At 46.3% G+C, this 18,721-nt stretch overlaps 1 protein-coding gene and 1 long non-coding RNA gene across 4 annotated transcripts in view; one reads left to right on the top strand and one right to left on the bottom strand.

Annotated features, from left to right (window-relative positions):
- sorl1 (sortilin-related receptor, L(DLR class) A repeats containing) overlaps positions 1-1,532 on the bottom strand; it is a 221,278-nt gene extending 219,746 nt beyond the window's left edge. For all 3 annotated transcript variants that reach the window (XM_070894543.1, XM_070894544.1, XM_070894545.1), the window contains exon 1: positions 1,218-1,532. In XM_070894543.1, coding sequence (XP_070750644.1) covers positions 1,218-1,478 — 261 coding nt within the window. In that variant the 5' untranslated portion in view covers positions 1,479-1,532. The remainder of the gene's footprint in view (positions 1-1,217) is intronic.
- Positions 1,533-2,091: 559 nt separating this feature from the next.
- LOC139276481 (uncharacterized) overlaps positions 2,092-18,721 on the top strand; it is a 32,882-nt gene continuing 16,252 nt past the window's right edge. Inside the window, exons 1-2 of the long non-coding RNA XR_011595937.1 lie at positions 2,092-2,250; positions 7,775-7,941. This is a non-coding gene — a long non-coding RNA (uncharacterized lncRNA). The remainder of the gene's footprint in view (positions 2,251-7,774; positions 7,942-18,721) is intronic.

Below are 18,721 nucleotides of genomic sequence, written 5' to 3'. Positions count from 1 at the left end.
ATAATGGATTTCCTTCAACGACTGTCTGTACCACTAGTGACAGAGACTGTAATTCCCGAATTGGACTGTTCAGTCACCGAAGAACTCATTTTGAAAGTGGAAGCAAGTCTTCCTCGATTTCAAGGGACTGCCTATGATGATGGCTATGATTTAGTAAACAGATTAAAATTTTGATTTCAATTTTAATTTGGGGGGGGTGGGAAAGAGATTTAGTAATAAGTGTAAAAGCAAAATTTTAAAAAGAGTAATTGCATGTATCTTCAAACCATGTAAAACAATGCACACAGATAGTGCCAATAACCTCTGTATGCAATACAGAGTTAAAATTTACAGGAATGCAATTTGCAATTAAGACTCGCATTTATATAGCACAAAGCACTTTACAGCCAATGAAGAACTTTTTAAAGTGCAGTCACTGTTGTACTGTAGGAAACGCAGCAGCCCATTTTCGCAAAGCAAGCTCCCACAAGCAACAATGTGATAATGATCAGATAATCTGTTTATTTTAGTGATGCTGATTTGAGGGATTAATATTGGCCAGGACACCGGTGAGAACGCCCCTGCTCCTCTTCTAAATAGTGCCATGGGATCATTACTGTACGCCTGAGAGCGCAGAAGGGGCCTCAGTTTAACATCTCATCCAAAAGACTCACTCCCTCAGCACTGCCCCTCCGACAGTGCGGCACTCCCTCAGCACTGCCCCTCCGACAGTGCGGCACTCCCTCAGCACTGCCCCTTCGACAGTGCGGCGCTCCCTCAGCACTGCCCCTCCGACAGTGCGGCGCTCCCTCAGTACTGCCCCTCCGACAGTGCGGCGCTCCCTCAGTACTGCCCCTCCGACAGTGCGGCGCTCCCTCAGTACTGCCCCTCCGACAGTGCGGCACTCCCTCAGCACTGCCCCTCCGACAGTGCGGCGCTCCCTCAGCACTGCCCCTCCGACAGTGCGGCACTCCCTCAGCACTGCCCCTCCGACAGTGCGGCGCTCCCTCAGCACTGCCCCTCCGACAGTGCGGCACTCCCTCAGCACTGCCCCTCCGACAGTGCGGCGCTCCCTCAGCACTGCCCCTCCGACAGTGCGGCGCTCCCTCAGCACTGCCCCTCCGACAGTGCGGCGCTCCCTCAGCACTGCCCCTCCGACAGTGCAGCGCTCCCTCAGCACTGCCCCTCCGACACAGACACGGGGAGGCGGGTTGCGGATACCGGCGCGGTGCCTGTACCTGCCCGAAGAGCTGCAGCTGCTCCTTGTCGCCTGCGCTCCTGCGCCACCGCCGGGCATGTCCGCCGTACGCCGTGCCCGCACCTCGCTCGCCGAGGCCGGCCGCCAGGGTGACGACCCCCCGCTCCTGCGGCTCGGCGGCCGGCCCGCCGCCCAGGTACAGCGTCCGCAGGCCGAGGGGCGGCCGCCGAGCCCAGCCCAGGGCGGCCAACAGTTGCAGGAGAGCCGCCAGGCGCCAGCAGGCTCCCGCTCCGCCCGCCATCTTGGTGCTGAGCGGCGTTAATGTGGTGTGTGTGTGTGTGCGCGTTGCTTCGTCTTGTTGTTTTCTGACGGCTGATTTATTTCCCCCAGCTCCCCTCACGCCCGCCCCTTTAACTCGCTGGCTGCTTCTGGAAGGAGCAGCGGCGGCAGGCTGGATATGGGCGGGGACTGAGCTGTCAATCATCCCTCTGCGCGCTGCCACCAACGGGCGGGAGGGGGCGGAGTTCTGGGTTTGGACCCCATGGGGGCGGGGTTTAGCAGTCAGCCAATCAATCAATCATCCCTCCCCCCCCCCCCCCGCGCGAGCTGCCACCAACGGTCGGGGGAATGGAAGGGCGCGTGCGCGGAGCAGTGCGGGTGGGCGGGGTTTAGAAATGAGGGCGTGGTTTGGCTTTCAGTCAAGCATTCCTCCGCCGGCGGGTCCCCCAACGGGTGAGAATGGACGGTGTGCGGCTGCGCGGAGGTAGGAGCGAGCGGGGACGGGGGGTGGGGCAGAGTTTAGAAACGGGAGGGGCGGGGTTTAGCTGTCAATCAGTGGCCGCGTGCGGGCACCGACGGCCGGGTGGCTGCGCGTGCGCATGGTGAGCTGTCAATCAGCCCCTCAGGCCCCCGCCCCTCCGCCATCTGACGCCCTCGCTGCTCTCCCGCGCCCCGGACCGTGCTGTGCGTCTGCAGCTTTATTCTTCCTTTCAGATTTACGCCGCTTTCCTACCTCAGGGGCCAGCCCTCTCACCTCGGAGTCTCCAGGTTGTTGGTTCAAGTCCCCGCTACAGGTACTTGAGCACAAAAATCAGGCTCTTACTTTTCCCCTGCAGTGCTGAGGGAGCGCCGCACTGTCGGAGGGGCAGTACTGAGGGAGTGCCGCACTGTCGGAGGGGCAGTGCTGAGGGAGCGCCGCACTGTCGGAGGGGCAGTACTGAGGGAGTGCCGCACTGTCGGAGGGGCAGTGCTGAGGGAGCGCCGCACTGTCGGAGGGGCAGTACTGAGGGAGTGCCGCACTGTCGGAGGGGCAGTGCTGAGGGAGCGCCGCACTGTCGGAGGGGCAGTACTGAGGGAGTGCCGCACTGTCGGAGGGGCAGTACTGAGGGAGTGCCGCACTGTCGGAGGGACAGTACTGAGGGAGTGCCGCACTGTCGGAGGGGCGGTACTGAGGGAGTGTCGCACTGTCGGAGGGGCAGTGCTGAGGGAGTGTCGCACTGTCGGAGGGGCGGTACTGAGGGAGTGCCGCACTGTCGGAGGGGCAGTACTGAGGGAGTGTCGCACTGTCGGAGGGGCAGTACTGAGGGAGTGCCGCACTGTCGGAGGGGCAGTACTGAGGGAGTGTCGCACTGTCGGAGGGGCAGTACTGAGGGAGTGCCGCACTGTCGGAGGGGCAGTACTGAGGGAGCGCTGTACTGTCGGAGGGGCAGTACTGAGGGAGTGCCGCACTGTCGGAGGGGCAGTACTGAGGGAGTGCCGCACTGTCGGAGGGGCAGTACTGAGGGAGTGTCGCACTGTCGGAGGGGCAACCTCCCCATATTATTTAACACTTCTTTTAACAGCCAGAATCTTACTCTTGGCATTATCTCCATGGTAGTAGCTGTGTTGTGCCAACTCTTACTTTAATCTTGAGAAGCTGGGATGGTTCTCCTCAAAGCAGAGAAGGTTAAAGGGGAGATTTAATAGAGGTGTTCAAAATTATGAAGGATTTTGAATAATTTTGAACAAAGAAGGATAAACTGTTGGCAGTGGCAGGAGGGTTGGTGACTAGAGGTCACAGATTTAAGATAGTTGGCAAAAGAACCAGAGGCGGAGATGAGAATTTATTTTTCTCAGTGAGTTCTTATGATCTGGAATGTACTTCCTGAAAGGGTGTTGGAAGCAGATTCAATGGTAACTTCCAAAAGGGAATTGGACGTTAAACCGAGGCCCCGTCTGCTCTCTCGGGTGGACACAAAAGATCCCATGGCACTATTTTGGAGAAGAGCAGGGGAGCTCTCCCAGGTGTCCCTGCCAATATTTATCCCTCTATCAACATCCCAAAAACAGATTATCTGGTCCTTTATCTCATTGTTATGTGTGGGAGCTTACTGTGCACAAATTGGCTGCCACGCTTCCTACACGACAACAGCGAGTACACTTCAAACTGTACTTCATTGGCTGTAAAGCGCTTTGGGACATCCTGAGGTCATGAAAGATGCTATCAGAATGTAGTCTTTTTTATCTCATCCTTTTATCTTGGTCTATTTAGCATCAGTTAGAATCTTACAGTATATCATACCGGCTCTTTGAATGAGCTGTCCAGTTAGCCCCACTCTCCCTGCTCTTTCCCCATAGACTTGCAATTTTTTTCCCTACATCCAATTCCCTTTTGGAAGTTACCATTGAATCTGCTTCCAACACCCTTTCAGGAAGTACATTCCAGATCATAAGAACTCACTGCGAAAAATAAATTCTCCTCATCTCCGCCTCTGGTTCTTTTGCCAACTATCTTAAATCTGTGACCTCTAGTCACCAACCCTCATGCCACTGCCAACAGTTTATCCTTCTTTATTCAAAATTCTTCATAATTTTGAACACCTCTATTAAATCTCCCCTTTAACCTTCTCTGCTTTGAGGAGAACCACCCCAGCTTCTCAAGATTAAAGTAAGAATTGGCACAACACAGCTACTAACATGGAGATAATGGCAAGAGTAAGATTCTGGCTGTTAAAAGAAGTGTTAAATTATGAGGGGAGGTTGCATAAATCTGGCTTGCATTCCCCTGATTTAGAAAAATTATGTGTTTAAAATGTTAAAGGGATTCGATAGGAAGGGGGAAGAGTCCAGAACAAGGGGGTATAATCTTAAAGTTAGAGCTCGGCCATTCAGGAGAAAAATCAGGAAGCACTTCTTCAAGCAACTGGTAGTGGAAATATGGAAATTTCTCCCCTGGGCTGCAGATGCTGAGGTCAACTGGAGCTTTCAACTGAGATCATAGATTTTTGTTGGGTAAGGGCGTCAAGGGATATGGAGCAAAGTTAGGAAAATGGAGTTAAGAATCAGATCAGCCATCATCCAATGGTGGGACAGGCTCAAAGTACTGAATGGCCTACTCCTGTTCCTATGTTCCTCTGTACACCAGGTGGAACTAGCCAGTCTAAAGTTGGCAACACGGGATTTGCACCCAGCCGGCTACCTCACCGTGGCTGCAGTGTGCACCATCTACAAGATGCACTGCTGCAACTCGCCAAGGCTTCTTCGCCAGCACCTCCCAAACCCGCGACCTCTACCACCTAGAAGGACAAGGGCAGCAGGCGCATGGGAACACCACCACCTCCACGTCCCCCTCCAAGTCACACACCATCCTGAATTGGAAATATATCGGCCGTTCCTTCATCGTCGATGGGTCAAAATCCTGGAACTCTCTCCCTAACAGCACTGTGGGAGCACCTTCACTGCAGCAGTTCAAGAAGGCGGCTCACCACCACCTTCTCAAGGGCAATTAGGGATGGGCAATAAATGCCGGCCTTGCCAATGACATCCACATCCTGGGAATATTTTTTTAAATTATCATAATCACAAAAAGCATTGTAGAAGGTGTTACAAAAATGTCTTTACACATATAGTGGGTAGAATGTGAAATAATCTGCCACAAACCATTATTGGAGTAATGTCCTTAAATTCTTCTCAAAGTTATTTGAAAGTTAAATATTAAATAATTTGGGAAGCAAGCAAACAGGAGAGGAGGATCAGACTATGTGGCTCATGTGAGAAAAACCCTTGCCAAGACTTGAAGGGCCTAATTGCCTTTTTCTGTGCTGTAACACTATGATTCTGAAGTGTGATCAATGGCTAAAATTCTGCAGGAACATGATATAAATAGTACCAGTGGCACTTTAAGATCAACCAAAACTGACTGCAAATAATTTACTAAACATAACTTTTAAGATTCTGATTGCAATCACATAGCGGTTTTGAGTCTGACATGACAGCAATGTGGCATTGGAGACTGCTCTGCCAAATCGGCCATATCTGGACTTCGACCCCTCCCAATCTTAGCTTCGTTTATGATGTATAGCGCCTTTTAAGTAATAAAACGTCCCAAGGCGCTTCACAGGAGCGTTATCAGACAAAACAAATAAATTTGAGCCACACAAGGAGAAATTAGGACAGGTGCTTGGTCAAAGGGGTAGGTTTTAAGGAGCATCTTAAAGGAAGAAAGAGATGTGGAGAGGCGGACAGGTTTAGGGAGGGAATCTAGTTTCTTGAATATATCAATGCAAAAATGTTTTTTTTTTTCTCTGATTCTGAGGCAAGTTTCACAGTTTCAAAATTGAAAGCACTTTAAGCAGCGTCCTATTCCTCACTCTTCAATTCTTTCTTATACCACCTGAAGGAGCCTGAATGAAAAGCAATATGCTCACTGGCTAGTTCCATAAAATGAAAGAGAGAAGGAAGGAAGGATGGGGTAGGATAGCATTCATATCATCATCATCATCATCATCATAGGCAGTCCCTCGAAATCGAGGAAGACTTGCTTCCACTCCAAAAGTGAGTTCTCAGGTGACTGAACAGTCCAATACGGGAATTACAGTCTCTGTCACAGGTGGGACAGACAATGGTTGAAGGAAAGGGTGGGTGGGGAGTCTGGTTTGCCGCACGATCCTTCCGCTGCCTGCGCTTGATTTCTGCATGCTCTCGGCGACAAGACTCGAGGTGCTCAACACCCTCCCGGGCGCTCTTCCTCCACTTAGGGCAGTTCATATGATGTTTAATCAGCAGCTCCCTAAATTTGAATATTTTGATCAGAAAGATCTGGAGATAACATTGTATGGATAAGGCCTGATAAGCCTGACACACAAGTTCAGTACTTTTAAGGGGAATTCCCTTGAGGAAATTAATTTCAATGAATTCAGGCGTTAAAATGGTGGGAGAAAGGAATACGGCACAAACTCCTCTATCCCCTCATGCCAACTTAACACCACCCACATCGTTTTCGCCAGATGGACTGGGTTAACATCAAACCTATATGTAGGTCATACCGAGTAAGGGTAGTCAGTTGGATTTTTATGACAATCTGGTAACTTTCATGGTTATTTTATTCAGGGTTGAGCCCACACATTACCAGATTTATTAATTTCTACTGATTTGCAACTTACCATTAAGACGGAACCTGTAAACTCTGGGTTGATAGTTCAGAACCATAACCACTACACTCCCAAAGCTGATGCAAACACATTATCCAATATAAACAGGACAGCAGTTACCTTAGTTTATCCTCAACTTCCAGGGTATGTAAGGTAGTAATATCAACAATTTCAGTGTTCTACATGTGTGGCAGGTGGAAGGAACTCAGACCTGTTGGTAAAGATGTCTTGTGGTGGTGAAAACCATGGAAAGTTGCCAAATTGAATTTGATAAATCAGGTAATTTGGGGACTGACAGCAGAAAAAATGCATGAAAGCTGTCAGATTATCGTAAAAACCCAACTGGCTCACTTGAGGGAAGGGAGCCTGCGAACTCGACATGTGATTCCAGTCCAACTCTTGGTGGTTGACGCTTAATGCCCCATAGCGACTAGAAATGGGCAATAAATGCTGCCTTGCCAGTGTCAACCACATCCCATGAATAATAAAAACACTGCTACACCGCAATGTGTTGATACATAGACTGAACTACTCGTGCTGCACCACAGCTGGGGCATCTATTTTTAATTGAGAAACCCCAATAGAGTGGCAAGGCTCACATTGCAGGATGCCTCCAAAGCTCAACAGTGTAAAAGAGAGAGTGTTGAGGTAAATCAAGCAGTTCCTTTGGATAAAACATTACATCAAAGCCCTGTCTGCCTGTTCTGGTGGTGCAGGTGGATGTTCACGAGCCTATGGCGTGGCTATCATTCTTCCCTCAATCCACATAACAGAAACAGAATATCTGGTCATTATCACATTGCAGTGTGTGGCAGTTTGCTGTGCGCAAGTTGGCTGCTGCGTTTCCCACATTACAACAGTGACTACACCCCAAAAGCACTTAATTGGCTGTAAAGTGCTTTAAGACGTCTGGTGGTCATGAAAGGCGCTATATAAATCCAAGTCTTTCTTTTCAACACCACCAAAAAGTAGGTAAGGCTTCCCGATCAGGAAAACAGCTTCTTAATTCTGATACAGTGTCACTAAACTAGCATTACAATCAATTCATTTTGTTCGGAGTCTTTAATTTTTTATAATATAGGAAAATATTGTTTTAAAAATCCTTGGGGAAGGAAAGAGATTAAACAAAACAGTATTCGTTTCAATGTTGTGGAAATTTATAATGACAGGCCAATTCCCTTGTTGTTAGTTTATTTTCAACAGGATCGCTGAGAGCATCTGCTCCTGGAGATTGTGGTGTTTGGGGCTTAGGAGTAACAGGTGCAACTCATGTCCCATGTCAGCTAATTCACACGGAGAACAGCTTCTCTCCTCTGCTGGGTTGCTGTGATACCTGCCTGCTTCTATATTTAATTGGTGAGCAACAATTCTAAATTTAGTCAGATTTAATCCACTTCATTTGTTCGTGGATAAGTACGACTTGCATTCAAATACCTATTAAAAGGCTTCCACGATGGCTCAGTTGGTAATGATAGCATGAGCCAGAAGGTCCCAGGTTTGACAACCAGTCGGTGTTGAGTTAGCTGACCTCAGCGGGGTTGGTAATTGGAGCAGTACAATTCGCCCCAGCCACCTGAGCTGGAGCAAATCAACAAGTGTTCGCACTTCTGATGGGTGTCCAATGAGTTAGCTGACCTCAGCGGGGTTGGTAATTGGAGCAGTACAATTCGCCCCAGCCGCCTGAGCTGGAGCAAATCAACAAGTGTTCGCACTTCTGATGGGTGTCCAATGACCCAAGGTGGAAAGTACACATGTCTGAGTGTCAGGCGTGGGCAGGAATAAGTACAGCTATGATGCCCTCCCTACCTCAGTGAAACAAACTGTTCAGACTCACGAGAACAATAGAAACCTGGTGAAATATCGGCGGGCTCCCAGTACACATGGACTTTCATCATCATCATAGGCAGTCCCTCGGAATCGAGGAAGACTTGCCTCCACTCCCAAAGTGAGTTCTCTGGTGGCTGAACAGTCCAATACGAGCGCCACAGACCCTGTCACAGGTGGGACAGACATTCGTCGAGGGAAGGGGTGGGTAGGGCTGGTTTGCCGCGTGTTCCTTCTGTTGTCTGCGCTTGCATTCTTCACGCTCTTTGCATTGAGACTCGAAGAACTCAATGTCCTCCACTTTCTCCACCTCGGGCGGTCTTCAGCCAGGGTCTCCCAGGTGTCAGTGGTGATGTTGCAATTTACCAGGGAAGCTTTGAGTGTGTTCTTGTAACGCTTCGGCTGCCCACCTTTGGCTTGTTTACCATGAAGGAGCTCTGCGTAAAGCATTTGCTTAGGGAGTCTCGTATCTGGCATGCGAACTATGTGGCCTGCCCAGTGAAGCTGATTGCGTGTGGTCAGTGCTTCAATGCTGGGGATGTTAGCCTGGACGAGGGCACTAATGTTGGTGCGCCTGTCCTCCCAGATGATTTGCAGGATCCTGCGGAGACATCGTTGGTGATATATCTCCAGCGACTTGAGGTGCCTCAGATCCATACAGGAGGGCGGGTATTACAACGTCCCTGTAGATCATGAGCTTGGTGGTAGGTTTGAGGGCCAGGTCTTCAAACACTCTTTTCCTCAGACGGCTGAAGGCTGCATGAGCGCACTGGAGGCGATTATTTTGCTTCGGTCTTCACAGTGGAAGACACAAAAACCATGCCAGAAATTGCTGGTCACAGGAATGAGGGAAGGGAGAACCTGGAGACAATCACTATCACTAGGGGAGTAGTGCTGGACAGGCTAATGGGACTCAAGATAGACAAGTCCCCTGGTCCTGATGAAATGCATCCCAGGGTATTAAAAGAGCTGGCGGAAGTTATTGCAGATGCATTTGTTATAATCTACCAAAATTCTCTGGACTCTGGGGAGGTACCAGCGGATTGGAAAGCAGCTAATGTAACGCCTCTGTTTAAAAAAGGGGGCAGACAAAAGGCAGGTAACTATAGGCCGGTTAGTTTAACATCTGTAGTGGGGAAAATGCTTGAAACTATCATTAAGGAAGAAATAGCGGGACATCTAGATAGGAATAGTGCAATCAAGCAGACACAGCATGGATTCATGAAGGGGAAATCATGTTTAACTAATTTACTGGAATTCTTTGAGGATATAACGAGCATGGTGGATAGAGGTGTACCGATGGATGTGGTGTATTTAGATTTTCAAAAGGCATTCGATAAGGTGCCACACAAAAGGTTACTGCAGAAGACAGAGGTACGCGGAGTCAGAGGAAATGTATTAGCATAAATAGAGAATTAGCTGGCTAACAGAAAGCAGAGAGTCGGGATAAATGGGTCCTTTTCGGGTTGGAAATCGGTGGTTAGTGGTGGCCACAGGGATCGGTGCTGGGACCACAACTGTTTACAATATACATAGATGACGTGGAAGAGGGGACAGAGTGTAGTGTAACAAAATTTGCAGATGACACAAAGATTAGTGGGAAAGCGGGTTGTGTAGAGGACACAGAGAGGCTGCAAAGAGATTTAGATAGGTTAAGCGAATGGGCTAAGGTTTGGCAGATGGAATACAATGTCGGAAAGTGTGAGGTCATCCACCTTGGGAAAAAAACAGTAAAAGGGAATATTATTTGAATGGGGAGAAATTACAACATGCTGTGGTGCAGAGGGACCTGGGGGTCCTTGTGCATGAAACTCTTTTTGGAGTTTATCTGCAAAACATAAAGCATTAATCGGTGCCACCCGACCTGGATGACACACCAGACATTTACATCCTTGTGCATGAATCCCAAAAAGTTAGTTTGCAGGTGCAGCAGGTAATCAGGAAGGCGAATGGAATGTTGGCCTTCATTGTGAGAGGGATGGAGTACAAAAGCAAGGAGGTCCTGCTACAACTGTATAGGGTATTGGTGAGGCCGCACCTGGAGTACTGAGTGCAGTTTTGGTCACCTTACTTAAGGAAGGATATACTGGCTTTGGAGGGGGTACAGAGACGATTCACTCGGCTGATTCCGGAGATGAGGGGGTTACCTTATGATGATAGATTGAATAGACTGGGTCTTTACTCATTGGAGTTCAGAAGGATGAGGGGTGATCTTATAGAAACATTTAAAATAATGAAAGGGATAGACAAGATAGAGGCAGAGAGGTTGTTTCCACTGGTAGGGGAGACTAGAACTAGGGGGCACAGCCTCAAAATACGGGGGAGCCAATTTAAAACCGAGTTGAGAAGGAATTTCTTTTCCCAGAGGGTTGTGAATCTGTGGAATTTTCTGCCCAAGGAAGCAGTTGAGGCTAGCTCATTGAATGTATTCAAGTCACAGATAGATTTTTAACCAATAAGGGAATTAAGGGTTACGGGGAGCGGGCGGGTAAGTGGAGCTGAGTCCATGGCCAGATCAGCCATGATCTTGTTGAATGGCGGAGCAGGCTCGAGGGGCTAGATGGCCTACTCCTGTTCCTAATTCTTATGTTCTTATGATGTTGAATCTCCGCATCAATGTTATCTTTGTTGATAAGAGGCTCCCGAGATATGGGAAATGGTCCACATTGTCGAGGGCCGTGCTGTGAATCTTGATGACTGGAGGGCAGTGCTGTGCGGCGAGAACAGGCTGGTGAAAGACCTTTGTCTTATGGAATGAGTCAGCACCTTGAGCAGAGGGCCAAAAAGATTGGAATCTGTTAAAACTCACAGTAAGATTCTGAAAAGAATGTGTTCCTTACAAGTATTCAGTTTGTCCTACTAAAGAAAACAGATGATTTGCTGATAAACAAACAAACGGTGCTCATGAATTTCCTCCTATACTTTGGGTTGTTTACTGCATCAGGGATTACCTCATCACAAAACAAGTGGCTGTGTAGCAAAACCACTGATGCTTGTGTGTTGTTATGTTTGTAATTGCCTATTCAAACTGCACCTTGCACATTTATTATTCAGAGAAATTTTCAACACGAGTCCAGTTCACAAAATAACATTCCATGCCCCCAATCTCAGTTCCCACCAAGGACCTTTTTAGCAATTATTTTATAAATTATCGATTTTTAAAAAAATTACTCTCATGATGTGTTTAACAATGGCAAAGCTACAGTTATTGCCCACGGGTAGTTGCTCTTAGAACTGAGTGACTGTCAAGACCACATCGGAGGGTATTAACAACCAACCACATAGTGTGGTCGAGAGTCACATACAGGACATTAGTGAACCAGTTGGGTTTTTAATGGCAAGCGAACAGCTTTTATGATAATTTTTGTCTCATGCTAGCCCACAAATTACCAGGTTAATTAAATTCAACTTCACAACTTGCTGTGATGGGATTTGAACACACGCCCTCTGAGTTGGTAGTTCAGTACGATAGCTATCACATGGCCATAGACAAATAAAACTTGACTTTGAAGGAGTGGCCATCATAATGCATTGCTTCATAAAAGTGAGGTACACATGGGGGTGAAATTGGTCTTGGGCGACAGTGACTTGGCAGCCCTCTTTTGGCCAACTTTCTTTTCCATTGACTTCAAGGCTACTGATTCGCTATTGCCCATTTTGCGCTATTGCCCAAGATCAATTTCACCCACAATGTCTCAATTTTCCATACAACAAAGTCCTAATCTCCACCGTGTTCTCAGGGAGAGGTCGGCAAAATAGGCCAAATCAATTCACAAAGGGAAAACATATGGGAGATCCCAAAATTCTGCTGCACCTTCTGCAGGCTAGGAGCTCATCAGTCCACCAGCTTGTCCAGGGAATGATTCTTGGGAGACAAAAAAATAACATAAAGATAAATTTGGTGAGTTTGATTCAACAACTCTTGGGCATAATTTAACAGCATGAGCCTAATCTGCAGAACTACTTTACAGTTCCACTGTGAAATCCAAAGTTTGATATAAAGAAAAGAATTATAAAAAATATTAGATGAAAAAAACAAAATGTTGATCAGACAGTTAAAATTTGAGAGGAAGACTTTTCTGTTCGTCTCACTAGTGCTCCTGGCCCACAACTATGACCTCTCAGACTTGAGATCTTAATCAATGTCACTCTGAACCAAACCCTAAGGGAGCTGACAGAATGATCTGGGAACAAGTCACTTTCCTACGTTCTCACCCTTGACTCCTCACGAAAAAGTGCTGACGAGGAAATGGAGCAAGCAACCTCTGGCATAAGCTTGCATTCTTTCACTTTGTGTGTGGTGTGGCATTCGTTTTACCTTCAATGAAGTGCTAATGAATCACATAGTGTTTTGTTGCAGGTTTCCTTGTTTTGTAGAATTTATGTAAATCGTTTCTCAGTGTTCTCAGGTAATATCAGATGTTGCTAATTTTACTCAATTAATTTTAAAAGATTATTATCCAGTCAACAAAATGGCACAATTAATTTGTCCCCTCTCCTTTCCAATCCTAAAATTATAGTTTCACCCAACTCCTTGAACTCTCCAATGTGAATATAATTATAGTTCCCTTGCAGTTATACAAAATAATTGGAGTGGAATGAGCCTAATTTGCAATGTTTGACCTACCGTGACCAAGAGAAGAAAGATGAAAAGCCTTTTAATGTGAGCTAATATTGTGGTCAGTGTTTTAATTTCTCCTTTTCATTTCCCCTGATGACATGGAACTTGGGAGCATCTGAATGGCTCAGAAATACAGCAGGTGGCATACTTACGGCTATGTCTATTTGCGTACCAAAGGTGGTGGTGGGGGGGAGGGGAAGCAGATGGACTCAGAACAGTGTGGACATAATCACCCAAGTTCCATTCCCAGCATGCTGCTTCAGTTGATCAATTGGGTCAGAAGGTGGGGCAGCAGAACTGATCTCAGCTAAGACAGGAAATCAAGCAGAGTTCCTGCTCCTCATTTAAAAAAAAAGTACATTACTAATGTACTTGATTTCTGCTAGAAAGTTTGCACTTGCAGATGTCGAGTGAGAACAAGATTACGCTCTCCATTCCATTGTGATGCCCTCCACTCATTGACCAAGCTCATTTATGAACAATGGGCAAGATACTGAAGTGCTGTGGAATTGAACTACAGAAGCCAGTACCTTCAGATAAGGAAGGAGAGGAGGGGGGCGAATTGGAGAAAAAATAATTACTTTTTTGTAATAATTCAATTGCAATATAATGTATGTCATTCCATTCTCTTCGCTGCATTCAGTCTTTATTTTACTTTTTATTTCGAGTCAGAGGTGAATGTGACTGATGTTTATATGAATAATTAACAGCGACATAGCTGGTTGCGAAAGATCTGACCCAACTTGTTGCTTTCTTTGTTGTGCAACTTTGCAATCAACTCAGCTTGTTTTTGTAAGGTTCTATTTTAGGTGCTCTGAAATATCACTGCAGAAATGTTTCCAACCTTTTGGTTGCCAATAGCAATGTACTGGTTTTAAAGAGTGCACTAACGCACTCTCATTGCTCCATCTAGTCAAGAGAGACTAAAATGCCCGTTGGGATTGAAGGCCGATAAATCCCCGGAGCCTGATAGTCTGCATCCCAGAGTACTTAAGGAAGTGGCCCTAGAAATAGTGGATGCATTGGTGATCATTTTCCAACAGTCTATCGACTCTGGATCAGTTCCTATGGACTGGAGGGTAGCTAATGTAACACCACTTTTTAAAAAAGGGAGGGAGAGAGAAAGCAGGTAATTATAGACCGGTTAGCCTGACATCAGTGCTGAGGAAAATGTTGGAATCAATTATTAAGGATGAGATAGTAGCGCATTTGGAAAGCAGTGACAGGATCGGTCCAAGTCAGCATGGATTATTGAAGGGGAAATCATGCTTGACAAATCTTCTGGAATTTTTTGAGGATGTATCCAGTAGAGTGGACAAGGGAGAACCAGTTGATGTGGTATATTTGGACTTTCAGAAGTCTTTCGACAAGGTCCCACACAAGAGATTAATGTGTAAAGTTAAAGCACATGGGATTGGGGGTAGTGTGCTGACATGGATTGAGAACTGGTTGTCAGACAGGAAGCAAAGAGTAGGAGTAAATGGGGACTTTTCAGAATGGCAGGCAGTGACTAGTGGGGTACCGCAAAGTTCAGTGCTGGGGCCCCAGCTGTTTACATTGTACATTAATAATTTAGACGAGGGGATTAAATGTAGTATCTCCAAATTTGTGGATGACACTAAACTGGGTGGCAGTGTGAGCTGCGAGGAATATGCTATGAGGCTGCAGAGTGACTTGGATAGGTTAGGTGAGTGGGCAAATGCATGGCAGATGAAGTATAATGTGGATAAATGTGAGGTTATCCACTTTGGTGGTAAAAACAGAGAGACAGACTATTATCTGAATGGTGACAGATTAGGAAAAGGGGAGGTGCAACGAGACCTGGGTGTCATGGTACATCAGTCATTGAAGGTTGGCATGCAGGTACAGCAGGCGGTTAAGAAAGCAAATGGCATGTTGGCCTTCATAGCGAGGGGATTTGAGTACAGGGGCAGGGAGGTGTTGCTACAGTTGTACAGGGCCTTGGTGAGGCCACACCTGGAGTATTGTGTACAGTTTTGGTCTCCCAACTTAAAGAAGGACATTCTTGCTATTGAGGGAGTGCAACAAAGGTTCACCAGACTGATTCCTGGGATGACGGGACTGACATATCAAGAAAGACTGGATCAACTGGGCTTGTATTCACTGGAGTTCAGAAGAATGAGAGGGGATCTCATAGAAACGTTTAAAATTCTGACGGGTTTAGACAGGTTAGATGCAGGAAGAATGTTCCCAATGTTGGGGAAGTCCAGAACCAGGGGTCACAGTCTAAGGATAAGGGGTAAGCCATTTAGGACCGAGATGAGGAGAAACTTCTTCACCCAGAGAGTGGTGAACCTGTGGAATTCTCTACCACAGAAAGTTGTTGAGGCCAATTCACTAAATATATTCAAAAAGGAGTTAGATATAGTCCTTACTATTAGGGGGATCAAGGGGTATGGCGAGAAAGCAGGAATGGGGTACTGAGGTTGCATGTTCAGCCATGAACTCATTGAATGGCGGTGCAGGCTCGAAGGGCCGAATGGCCTACTCCTGCACCTATTTTCTATATTTCTAAATCATGCTTGACAAATCTTCTAGAATTTTTTGAGGATGTAACTAGCAGAGTGGACAAGGGAGAACTAGTGGATGTGGTGTATTTGGACTTTCAAAAGGCTTTTGACAAGGTCCCAAACAAGAGATTGGTGTGCAAAATCAAAGCACATGGTATTGGGGGTAATATACTGACGTGGATAGAGAACTGGTTGGCAGACAGGAAGCAGAGAGTCGGGATAAACGGGTCCTTGTCAGAATGGCAGGCAGTGACTAGTGGAGTGCCGCAGGGCTCAGTGCTGGGACCCCAGCTCTTTACAATATACATCAATGATTTGGATGAAGGAATTGAGTGTAATATCTCCAAGTTTGCAGATGACACTAAACTGGGTGGCAGTGTGGGCTGTGAGGGGGACGCTAAGAGGCTGCAGGGTGACTTAGATAGGTTAGGTGAGTGGGCAAATGCATGGCAGATGCAGTAATGTGTGGATAAATGTGAGGTTATTCACTTTGGGGGCAAAAATGCGAAGACAGAATATTATCTGAATGGCGGCAGATTAGGAAAAGAGGAGGTGCAACGAGATCTAGGTGTCATGGTTCATCAGTCATTGAAAGTTGGCATACAGGTGCAGCAGGTGGTAAAGAAGGCAAATGGTATGATGGCCTTCATAGCAAGGGGATTGGAGTATAGGAGCAGGTAGGTCTTACTGCAGTTCCACAGGGCCTTGGTGAGGCCTCAGCTGGAATATTGTGTTCAATTTTGGTCTCCTAATCTGAGGAAGGACATTCTTGCTATTGAGAGAGTGCAGCGAAGGTTCACCAGACTGATTCCCGGGGTGGCAGGACTGACATATGAGGAGAGACTGGATCAACTGGGCCTTTATACATTGGAGTTTAGAAGGATAAGAGGGGATCTCATAGAAACATATAAGATTCTGAAGGGACGGGACAGGTTAGATGTGGGTAGATTGTTCCTGATGTTGGGGAAGTCCAGAACCAGGGGACACAGTCTTAGGATAAGGGGTAGGCCATTTAGGACTGAGATGAGGAGAAACTTCTTCACTCACAGAGTTGTTAACCTGTGGAATTCCCTGCTACAGAGAGTTGTTGATGCCAGTTCATAGAATATATTCAAGAGGGAGTTGGATATTGCCCTTACGGCCAAAGGGATCAAGGGGTATGGAGAGAAAGCAGGAAAGAGGTACTGAGGGAATGATCAGCCATGATCTTATCGAATGGCTGTGCAGGCTCGAAGGGCCGAATGACCTACTCCTGCGCCTATTTTCTATGTTTCTATGTTTCAGAATCTAAATGTGGATACTATTATACATCTTTTGGTTTTTTTCTTCACTATGTCTCTGATCTAGGTTGTCTAGTTTCTACCTCACCCAAGCCATGGTCTATTTCTGAGGTCCTCCCATTAATCATCCATTTGATCAGAATGTTATGGGCTCAAGTCACTACGAGACTTGAGTACATAGTCTAGGCTATCATTTCAGTGCATTACTGGGGGAGTGCTGCATTGTCAGAAATGCTGTCTTTCAGATAAGGCATTAAATTTAAATCACCTGCTCCAGTAAAAGACCCTACATTCAAAGAAGAGCAGCAGTGTTCCCCTGATGCCCTGGCCAACATTTATCCCACATCCAACACCACTAAAAGATTGAAAATGCTGGAAACACTCAGCAGGTCAGGCAGCATCTGTGGAGAGAGAAACAGAGTTATGCCGGTGACCCTTCGTCAGAACTGGATTTCCAGTTTTGAGGAAAGGTCATCGACCTGAAAACTTAGCTCTGTTCCTCTCTCCACTGCCTGACCTGCTGAGTGTTCCCAGCATTTTCTTTTTTTATTTCAGATTTCCAGCATCCACAGTATTTTGCTTTTGTATGACTGAAAGATTAACAGGTAATTTATCCTATTGCTGTTTGTGGGACCTTACTGTGCACAAATTACCACCTGTATTTGCCTACATAACACCAGTGACTACATTTCAGAAATAATTCATTGAATGTGAAGCACTTTGGGAGATCCTTCAAAAAGGTCGTACTGTATATAAATTAGAAATTCTTTCAGTCTAGATTATTCTACTTTAAACTGCTCAGTTAATGAACTCCTCCTATGCTTTTTGCCCAGTTTGCCCAACATAATCCCTAGCACACGCAGCTGCTAGTTTTCAAATAAGTCATTGATTCTACTTCACAGGACAATAAACAGGGTGGTGCCAACATTAGACAAGAATGTTTCTGGTTCTAGGTTGTGGTTTATTTTATTTACATTTACTGACACCAATTAAAAGGTTCACACTGCAGCAGATGGAGTTTCTCCATTAGGAGGTTGATTCTATTTGTGGTTTAATGCTCTACCCTGTGTAATTATGCAGTTATATTGGACCCAAATTCAAAGTGTCACTTATAACAATCTATTAGAATTGTACTTTTGGACTTAAAGCCCTAATTGTAATTTAGCAAAAGCTGTCCCACGTGAGAGAATAGTTTTCAATGTTGTGTTCATCTGGGAAAAGACATCCTGACGTATCAATCAGCACAAGTTGCAATGCTGCAGTGCTTTACACTTTAATTTTGAAGTGCATCCCACTGTTAATTGCGGTCGAGTCAAGATGCACAGTATCTTCTTTCCAGTCTTTTTTAGCTTGTGATAACCTGCTTTAAGTTAATGTGGCATGACATGATTGGGCTACTTCTGAACAACTATCCAGTATAACAGTTCGTCACACCTTCACATGTATCTGTTTTTATTTGTTCATGCAAGGCCCAGCATTTTTTTCCCATCGTTAATTGCCCTTGAGAAGGTGGTGGTGAGTGGCTTGCTAGAGGACAGTTAAGAATCAACCACCTTGCTTCGTGAAGCAGGCAATCCGATAGTTTCATGGTCACCATTATTGATACTAGCTTTTTTTACCTTCCAGACTTATTTAATTCACTGAATTTAAATTCCCCAGCTGCTGTGATGGGATTTAAACTCGCGTCTCTGGATCATTAGTCCAAGCCTCTGCATTACTAGTCCAGTAACATAACCACTATGCTACCGTACCCAACTGTGCTTAACGGCCCGCTGTTACAACCTACCTTGCTTTGTACTTCATTGGCTGTAAAGTGCTTTGGAGCATCCGGTGGTTGTGAAAGACACTAAGTCTTTCTTTCTTGAGGATTGTCGCCTCCA

This window comes from Pristiophorus japonicus, chromosome 11 (genome assembly GCF_044704955.1).
Source record: "Pristiophorus japonicus isolate sPriJap1 chromosome 11, sPriJap1.hap1, whole genome shotgun sequence".
Lineage (NCBI taxonomy): Eukaryota > Metazoa > Chordata > Chondrichthyes > Pristiophoridae > Pristiophorus > Pristiophorus japonicus.
Note: the sequence above shows the minus strand (reverse complement) of the source record. Positions and strands in the feature narration are given on the sequence as shown.